Raw genomic sequence first — 10,373 nt, forward strand, 5'->3', positions numbered from 1 at the left:
ATAATTAAAGAATAATAAATGAAAAACTATATATATATATATATATATATATATATATATATATATATATATATATATATATATTTATTATATATTATATATTATATATTATATATTATATATTATATAAATGATATAATGTAATATAATAATTGAGGTAATAGATCGATATAGTATTTAAAATTTTTCTATTTCTTTTCAACTTTATCCATTTGTTATATTTATATTAAAATTTAACGAGAATGACAAGTATTTAAATTTTATTTTAGAAAATGGCGCTGTAATCGTGGACGATTATTCACATCAAGTTACTATTCTACGTATTACGAGTATATTTTATGGAGCAATGTGGTTTGGTGAAAGATTCGAAGTTTAAACTGTTGTACTCACGTGTGTAAACGATTACCATGGCGGTAAGAACTGAATTAAATTCTATATATTAATCTATTTTATATTTAATAAATCTTCAAAATTCTTATTTGTAAAATTCTTAAGTGTCATTACGATTATATATGATTAAACAATACTCTCCGTATTATAGTTATCGGTTAACCCTTACACAAAATTTATTTATTTTTCTTAAATAAAAACTACTTATTGTTAGTTTTCCATAAAACAAGTAATTATTTATTTTATATAATATAATTTTTTGTTTTTTTTTGTTTTTTTTTTTTTTTTGTCAATATATGGAAAACATTCATTATATTCATTTAAAGCGGTTGACATGGTAACTGTATGTTAGATCCATACTTGTATGAAAATTTGTAACTTTTATATTATTACATATTCTTTTATTATTTTTTATAGACTGTAGCAGCAACAAAAGTCCAAGAAGTTCGTGAGATCACAAGGATTGAGCGTATTGGTGCTCATTCTCATATTAGAGGTTTAGGATTAGATGATAGTTTGGAACCTCGCCATGTAAGTAAATTATATCATAATTATTTCTTTTATTTAACAATTATATTATTTATTAAAATTCGATGTAGGTATCTCAAGGTATGGTTGGCCAACTTATGGCCCGTCGAGCTGCTGGTGTTGTCTTGGAGATGATAAAAGATGGAAAAATAGCAGGACGTGCTGTTTTATTGGCAGGTCAACCTGGCACTGGTAAGACTGCCATTGCCATGGGATTAGCTCAAGCTTTAGGAATCGATACTCCATTCACATCGATGGCAGGATCTGAAATTTATTCTTTGGAGATGAGCAAAACAGAAGCGTTGACTCAAGCTATAAGAAAATCAATAGGAGTTAGAATTAAAGAAGAAACTGAAATAATAGAAGGCGAAGTAGTAGAAATTCAAGTCGACAGACCTGCTACAGGAGTTGGTGCAAAAGTTGGAAAATTAACGTTAAAAACAACAGAAATGGAAACAATTTATGATTTAGGGAATAAAATGATTGATAGTTTAATGAAAGAAAAGGTCTCTATTCTTACAATATATTTATTAAAATCTTGCTTTTTTTTTTTTTTCCATTTTCATTAACATTAGCCTTTTGTAGGTGCAAGCTGGTGACGTTATCACGATTGATAAAGCAACTGGAAAAATTAATAAATTAGGACGTTCATTTACAAGAGCTCGGGATTATGATGCAACAGGATCACAAACGAGATTTGTACAGTGTCCAGAGGGCGAATTACAAAAACGAAAAGAAGTAGTTCATACTGTCACTTTGCATGAGGTTGATGTTATAAATAGTAGAACTCATGGTTTCTTAGCATTATTTTCCGGTGATACTGGTGAAATTAAATCGGAAGTAAGAGATCAAATAAATGCTAAAGTAGCCGAATGGCGTGAAGAAGGAAAAGCAGAAATAGTACCAGGAGTATTATTTATTGATGAAGTCCATATGTTAGATATTGAATGTTTTTCATTTTTAAATCGTGCATTAGAAAACGAAATGGCACCGGTTGTTATTATGGCAACAAACAGAGGTAATTTATATGTAAATCTAAAGTAAGTTATGTAAATTCTTTTTTACCAATGTCAATACGTTTATTTATCTCAGGAATTACAAGAATCAGGGGAACTAATTATAAAAGTCCACATGGTATTCCCATTGATTTACTCGATCGTATGATCATTGTTCCTACAACTCCGTATCAAGAAAAAGAATTGAAAGAAATTTTAAAAATAAGATGCGAGGAAGAAGATTGTGAAATGGCAGATGATGCATTGACTGTTCTTACGAGAATTGCTTTGGAAACGTCTTTGAGATATGCTATTCAATTAATCACAACTGCATCTCTTGTCAGTCGACGTAGAAAAAGTACAGAAGTAAGCAAAATGAAATTTGGTAATTATTATACATGTAAACGCAGCAATATTTTCTTTATTTTTTTTTTTTTTTTCCCCCATTTTTAGGTGAGTATAGATGACGTGAAACGTGTTTATTCTCTATTTCTCGATGAAAATAGATCGACACAATTTCTTAAGGAATATCAGGATGATTTTATGTTCAATGAATTACGTGAGTACTCATTAAATATTAAAGATTAGTAATATTAAATGTTTATTTATTGAAAAACAAAAACAATCATATTTTTTACAAATTTGAGTATACGAAAATAGAAATAATCGATATTTCTCTATTTTTTTTTTTTTGTTTTTTATTTTTTTTGTTTTCTTTTTTCAGCTGAAGAACCTATGGAAATTTCGTAACAGTACGTATTTTAATTAAATTTCCTTATCGTTTATATATAAATTAAGAATTTTTAATTTTTAAATACAGTATATTGTTCGTATCACATAAATATTTATGGATTATGATAAATATGATTTTCACGATGCAAAGTATTTTATATTAAGCTATCTCAAATCCTGTTTTTTTTTTCTTTTTTTGATTTTCTTGCGATATTATTTTGAATATAATTAACAAGTATTATATATAACAACTTTTCATATATAGTTTCTAAATTAGATAGAAACACGCATTACTAGTATATACCTTTTACATCCTTATACAAACTTGCATATATGTATGTGTGCAAAATTTAATTGATTGGACATATGAAATATTTAAAATCATATTTACAAGGATGTAAAAGGGACAACATGCTTTTGTACATTCTCTGTTCGATAAATAAATCTAAAAATCATTAACAAAGATTCTATTTTGATTTTAATTAATATAAGTATAAAACAAATATAATTTTTTTTACTTCTGCTACATATAATCCATTAGTATGTACATATGTGTGTATATATAATATATACTAAAACATTATTCAGAGTAAATAAAATTAATTATTAAGAAGAAATGTGTTGGAGATAAATTAATTTTTGGTGTAAAGCATTTAAACTTATGTTAAAAACGATATCAACGTTTGCGCAGAATTATAATAAGCTCTCTAAATTACATTAAATTTATTTATCATTACGAATCATTTATATATTTATCATCGAAACGATCCAAATTAAATTTTCTTTTCTTGACTTTTTTTAACTGAAAAATAAAAGAAAACACAAAATTTGTTATAGGGAAGAGAATTATTATTTATTTTTTTTTTTTTCTTATTTATTTATTTATTTATTATTTATTTATTCAATATTTACTTATTAGTTATTCAAATACTTACTTGTAATTAATTTCACAGTGCCATCTGGTTTGAACGAGGATTGAGCTTTCTTATCTTTTGATATAAAACCTAATCCATATTCAACTTTATAAACTGGCAATGGGATTACGGTAGAAGACACGGGTATCATTACTGAAAATAAATAATTATTATATTAATGAACAAACGAGAAACATAAATCTATCGATCGTTTTAAGAAAAAAATGAAAAAAAAAGAAAAAAAAAAAAAAGAAAAAGAAAAAACAAGAAATACTTTAAATCGTCGAGTTAGATACGAGGTTAATGTGTGTCGCGTGTCTCTGTGTATTTGTAAATAAAGCATAATAAAAGAGTAACTTAAATAAAGACGTCAGTTCTTCGCTGGACTCCGTAGATCGTGGACGTTATTCTTATAGACTTCGAGTAAGTATAAAATTCTTTCACATATACATATAATTTGTCCACATAATAATAATAATAATAATCATAATAATAATAATGATAATAAATTAACAAATAGATAAATGTAAAAAATCTAAAGTACAATTTAAAATAAAAAATTAAATAATTAGAGCATGTAAATAATTAGCAGGTATGAAATACATAAGATATAGACAGAGCACTGCAATCAAAATATTACACAAAGTAATAATCGATAAATACAATCTAGAACGAAATAATACACTATACTATAAATGTACATTAACAGCGATCATAGAAACATAAGCTACGAATACTATGCTTGAATAAAATACGCACAGAACAAAACAATTAAAATACAATCGATCGAATTCTTATATTTACGTACAAACATTTATAATAATATATAACATAGTCTTATTGACATTTCAATACCTAATAACAATAAGATACAATACAAATATCAGGATAAAACAGAAAAATATGTGCCGGTGGTTTAGGAAATACAAAAAAAAAAAAAATTGTTGAAATCATAGAAAATACTTACGCATAATTCATTAATAATATCTTTATTCAGAAATCTATCTCATACCTAACAGTTAAAAAAAAAAAGGATACATTAAAACATTGAATCCTACAATCCACATTGACACAAGGAAGTTTATAGGGCAGCTATACTAAAAATTTGTGCATCATCATAGTGCAAACATTTTTGAATATAGAAGAAGAAAATTAGACTTGTCAGAGATTCGTCTAATATCCCAATAAATAAGAGAAAAAAAATTAATAATATAATAATAATAATATATGTATTTTAATCAAACATTATTTCAGATTATAATTCATAATAACAATTAAGAAAATTATAACACATATAACGATCGTATAATAAATAATATTTTATATAACATTTTTAATATTTTGAAACTATAACACAGAGAAAGATTGAATATTACGTCGCTACGACACTATCAAACATTATTTCCAATTATAATATTTTATATAATATTTTTAATAATTTGAAACTAGAACACAGAAAAAGGTTGAATAATATGTCGCTATGACGTTATTCCAAATATCTCAACTATTTTACTACCGACGAAGCAATTTCCTTTTTAGTAGAAAAATTTGAAGAAAAGGGTATTAAGTTTAAAGTATTAAGAAACTCTTATTGTCCAATGTCTTTCCATTCCGATTTTTAATAAAACATGTCAAATAATTGCAAGTCTATCTAATAAAAAGTCGATCTTTCTTTCTCATACTCTCTTTCTCTCTCTCTCTCTCTCTCTCTCTCTCTCTCTCTCTCTCTCTCTCTCTCTCTCTCTCTCTCTCTATCTATCTATCTATCTTTCTCTCTTTCTCTTTCTTTTTCTTTTTCACTTTGTCAGCTTTTGTAGATTGGACGAAAAAGATAAAAGTGTTTCTAACGAAGCGTTGAAAACTTTAACAATTTAAGCTTTAAGGGATTAAACTCGTTAGTTCACGTAACACTTGTACTTTGGGATGGTGCACACTTAGTTGCAATAGGTGACGCATTGTGTTCCTTCTCTCACATATACACACATATACATTTTCCACGTATCTAATCAGGTCTCTCCTTCCCTCTTTCATGTCCTCATTCCACAGTAATAGCCAAGGACGAGCTATCGACTTCCTTTTCCGTCGTCTTAAAGCTCCTACGTAGGTGGATGCTTCTCGATTGAATACTTTCGTCTCCAGTAACAAGAGATATTGTTACAATCATCACTTCACAGATCACTTTTCTTCCTTATATATCCGAAGAAAGAGATAGAAGAAAAGAAGGAAAAAAAAGAGAGAGAAAAGAAAAATGAAAGAATAGTAAACTGATAAAGACAACTGTTGCATATGTAATCCATTACGATTGAATTAATGTGTGTATGTGTGTGTATGTTTGTAAGAAACTACTGTATAAATCAAATTAACATAAAAGAGAAAGGAAAAGAGATCGAACATATTAGATTATTAATTTTTACCGTAAATTTGCCAATACGTTTGGACCGGTCAAACGACATATTATTTTTAATAGATATATAATGTTGAATCGTTAAATATCAAATACCTTTAACGTGAACGTTTAACGCAATGTTACGTATCTTTAATTAAGATTTCTCGAGATTAATATCATAGATATTATCATACAAATATGCATGCACACATACCACATAATATTGGTACCGTATAACAGCATAAAGAAAAATTAATGTTATTTCACTTACTATGTAGATATCTATTTATCATACATTTACACGATAGGTTCGTTCGACGTTTGACTCTTCAGTCAGATTATCCCTGACGTGTTAAAATTATATATATACACACAACACACATACATTGGCATGTGATATAAAAGAAGTCGCATCATCAACAAGAAAAAAAAAGAGAGAGAGAAGATGGGTGTTAAAACATATGTACTAAATACTATATAAGTATATATATATATATATATATATATATATATATATATATATATATATGTTGGAAATACATAACAAACGGACATTATAAAACAGTCTCGTCTATGTTTGAGTTAGACCACGAGTCTCAATTAGACTCCGGGATTTTCGAGAGTTTGCTGTAGTGTCGGCCGGTGGTCTCTCATTCGTTGCACCGTACAGACGCATTTCGAGATTAGCCATGATATATATCTCCATGAATGCGAACACGTGTATTAACGTGTAGCAAGTGGAAAGGGACCTAGGTTTCAATGATATTGGTATTAGTGGTGGATATTGGTATTAGTATTGGTATTGATGTTGGTGTTGATGTGAGTGTTGGCGTTGGTATCAGTGCCAGTACTGATACCGGTGGTTCATACTAACGATCGTAAACGTATAGAGAAACACGCGTTAATCGTGACTGGGTGCCGCAGAAATCAAGAATACAATCTAACCCGGGATCACGGCCTCTCTATAATCCTCACCCACGCGTTTCCAACTGACGTCATCGTTCCGTTATTCTCTCACCTGTCAATGATCGCCTTATATCGAGAATGTTCCGTTTCGAAATGATCAATTAAAACAGAAAAGAAAAGCAAATAAAAAAAGAAAGAAAAGATAAAGATAACAAGCGACGCTTGAAGATTTCGCACGATTTATTAACCGAACGTACATACTTTACATCAATCAATGAATCTAATCGATCGATTTTTCTTTCTTTCTTTCTTTCTTTTTTCTATTCATTTTTTCTTCTTCTTCTTCTTCTTCTTTTTTATTAATAATTAACAAAGTTCATTCTTGGGAACAGGTGCAACGATCGTCTTATCTATTTACTTCGATATATAAATTTGACACCAGTTTCAACTCATTGTCCATCGTTATCGATGATTAATAACACCGATAAGGATAGGTATATATATATATAATATATATATAATATATATATAATATACATATATAATATATATATAACGTGGTGGAATATCCGACATGACACTGACATGACGTCCCGTGACATATTGTTAAACGAGTGAGAGAAGGAGGGAGAGAAAACGAGAAGAAGAGAGAGAAAAAGGGAGAGAAAAAGGGAGAGAAAGAGAAAGAAAAAGATAGGTAAATAGATAGATAGATAGATAGATAAATAGAGAGAGAGAGAGAAATATATACAAAACACGATGTTAGTTCTTATATTAATTAATTTCGACGCCGATTAAATGCCGTGAAAGTTTTTCTGCAATAAACTTTTTCTTCGAGCGACAGAGAATGAGAGAATGAGAGAGAGAGAGAGAGAGAGAGAGAGAGAGAGAGAGAGAGAGAGAGATGTTAAGACCTATTTCGATTTGAAAGAGAAATACGAACAGTTTTAATTTTTTTATTCTTTTCTTTTTGTTTCTTTCAATTTTTTTTTCTTTTCTTTTTCTTTTTTTTTCTTTATATTCTTTTTTCAATGTTTTATGTGGCCTTCAATAAAATTTAGGACACACATGTCTCGTTCTCCTATTTAAGCGACTACCGGTGCGTACTAACCGACCATCTTTTTTTCGTCGAGGAAAAAAGAGAGATTTTATTCGGTCTAGTAAAAAAAAGAGAAAGAGAAAAATGAAAGAAAGAAAGAAAAAAAGAGAAGAAAGAAAAGTAAAGAAAGAAATGAGAAATACGAATGAAATATCTTTCTTCAAATGAGCTGCTTCGTTATCTTTTTCCTAGCGATGAGAAACTACGATTTCCGAGATGTTACATATTACATGAAAATATATGTTTTTTAGATGAAGAATAATAATAGAAAATGTTGAATTGTTGAAAATTTACATTTAAAATAAAACATAGAATCAATTTAAATTATCCGTGCAATATTTACCACCTCGAGTTTATAATTTTTATAAACTTTGTAAGAAGATAGAAAAGGGAAAAGAAAGAAAAAGGAAAAAAGAGAGAAAAAGAGAAAGATCAAAAGAGAAAGAAAATGAGAAAGATTAAAGAAGAAAATGAAAATCTTGACAAATTCGTTTAATTTCTTTCTTTCTTTTATTCTTTTTTTCTTAACGTTCGCAACGATCATGGATCGTTTGTAGATATTTATTTGTTTGTTTACCTGGTTCAAAAACGTTGTCCTGATTTCTCTTGTAAATCGTAGGCTTCGCTTGCGTGATCACGACCACCAGCACGCAAAACGTTAAGATCGTCCGTATGATCGACATTTTTCGTTCGTCTTCTTGAAATCAAGTCTTCTCGATTATTTTATTTTATTGTATTTTCTTTTTCTTTTTCTTTCGCTTTTTTTTTTTGGATCTTATTAATTCAAAATCACACTTCAAAATCGAGAGGAGGATAACACTCTCTTTCTCTCTCTCTCTCTCCCTTTTTCTCTCTCTCTCTCTCTCTCTCTCACTCTCTCCCTCTCTCTCCTTCTCTCTTTCGGCCTCTCTTTTTGTCTCTCTCTTTCGAGATCGTCGAGTTTGCTACGCGATGTTTGGATCGGCACTAACATAAGCGCGGGCACACTCGTAAAGAAGTGAAAACACTTGGCCGCGAGTGGGGAAAGTCGAGAACGCAAACTCGCGAAATCCGTTGGTAGAGAATAAAATATCTTCGGGGTCGGGTTAAGAGGGGAGATGGAGGGGGAGAGGGAGGAAGATGAATTGAAGGAAGAGATTGGTTTTATTCTCTTACAGACATTGGTATCTTCATCTTTTTATTTCGCACCATTTCTAGAATTCGTCGTTAACTGATAGGTTTACTATTTAATGAGCAATAAAAACGAGTGTACAGGGTGATGGTGGTGGTGGAGATATTGGAGAGGGGTTGGGTGGGATGAGGATTGGACGCAAGTATATATTATAGGTATTTATTTATGTCTCGACGAGAGACGCTACATCATTTTTTTTGCGATCATTGTTTCTTTTTTCAGATACACTCTTCGGAGTAGTGTGTGTGTGAGAGAGAGAGAGAGAAAGAGAGAAAGAAAGAACAAGAAAGAAAATTTTTCTGTTTTTCCTTTTTTTCTTTTCTTCTTTTTATTTTTTTTTTTTTACGAGAAGACGTATGTAGATATTATTGATCGATTATCGTTCGAGACTTCACCAGAGGCTACTAGGAATTAATTACCATCTCATTAAAGAGTTGTTTATTTATTAGGCACGAGACGAGCTTTCGATGAGACGCTATTTATAATCCATGCTTTTATTTTTATTCTCTACGTAAATACATATACACACACACACACACGCGCGCGCGTATACATACATATATAGACATATATAAATACACACACACACACACACATACACACAGGTATTATATACAGTTAAGGTATATCCGTAGTTATTATTTGTAGAAATTTTTTTCAATACAATATATCGATCAACGTAATTTACTTAATAAATGAGAAAGTAGAAAGTAGAAATCATTGTCTGTATTGTTTCACTATAAAAGAAAAAGTTTATAATATGACGTACATACATGAGTTGAGCCGAGCATGAGATGAGATAGAGGAGATACGATCAAGGTGTTCGAGAAGACAATCTGGGAGCGTCAAGGATTTATATTAATCATTCTCGGTAAAAGCGCCGTTAAAGCAACCATTTACATATATATATATATATATATATATATATATATATATATATATATATATATATATAGTTTACGCATATAAGGGTGCGACGTAATAGTCCGATTAAAGCCCAATAAATTTCATCCCCTCATACACTCTTTGATAATCAACGATCAACGATTATATTTCGATTATCGGATAAAATCCACCAGTACGATCGGCATATGTATTTAACGATCGTGCTTATTTACTCATTCGCGTTAGTCATGCGACGAACTCGCGAGAGCTACGATAGGAAATAAATTAATCAATCAATCGTATAAATAACTCGCGCTTCGTCACTTTTTTTTTTGCCTTTTCTTTCTTCTTCTTTTTCTTTCTTTCT

At 29.5% G+C, this 10,373-nt stretch overlaps 2 protein-coding genes across 3 annotated transcripts; one reads left to right on the plus strand and one right to left on the minus strand.

The window, feature by feature from the left end:
• Window positions 1-266: 266 nt before the first annotated feature.
• Window positions 267-3,952, plus strand: LOC124950754 (ruvB-like 2). Of its 2 annotated transcripts, XM_047497983.1 has the most exons (8): window positions 267-413; window positions 808-921; window positions 990-1,424; window positions 1,504-1,936; window positions 2,011-2,279; window positions 2,367-2,472; window positions 2,638-2,665; window positions 3,599-3,952. In XM_047497983.1, exons 1-7 carry the CDS (start codon window positions 408-410, stop codon window positions 2,661-2,663), a joined length of 1,389 nt encoding a protein of 462 aa, XP_047353939.1. In that variant the 5' UTR covers window positions 267-407; the 3' UTR covers window positions 2,664-2,665; window positions 3,599-3,952. The 2 variants fall into 2 exon arrangements, with proteins under 2 accessions (XP_047353939.1, XP_047353940.1); XM_047497984.1 differs by lacking the exon at window positions 3,599-3,952 and having other exon boundaries at window positions 2,638-3,108.
• Window positions 2,929-9,666, minus strand: LOC124950756. The gene is made up of 3 exons (XM_047497987.1): window positions 8,528-9,666; window positions 3,581-3,712; window positions 2,929-3,447 (listed from the first exon to the last, which is right to left on the minus strand). Exons 1-3 carry the CDS (start codon window positions 8,631-8,633, stop codon window positions 3,419-3,421), a joined length of 267 nt encoding a protein of 88 aa, XP_047353943.1. The 5' UTR covers window positions 8,634-9,666; the 3' UTR covers window positions 2,929-3,418.
• Window positions 9,667-10,373: the final 707 nt, after the last annotated feature.

This window comes from Vespa velutina, chromosome 7 (assembly GCF_912470025.1).
Source record: "Vespa velutina chromosome 7, iVesVel2.1, whole genome shotgun sequence".
Taxonomy (NCBI): Eukaryota; Metazoa; Arthropoda; class Insecta; order Hymenoptera; family Vespidae; genus Vespa; species Vespa velutina.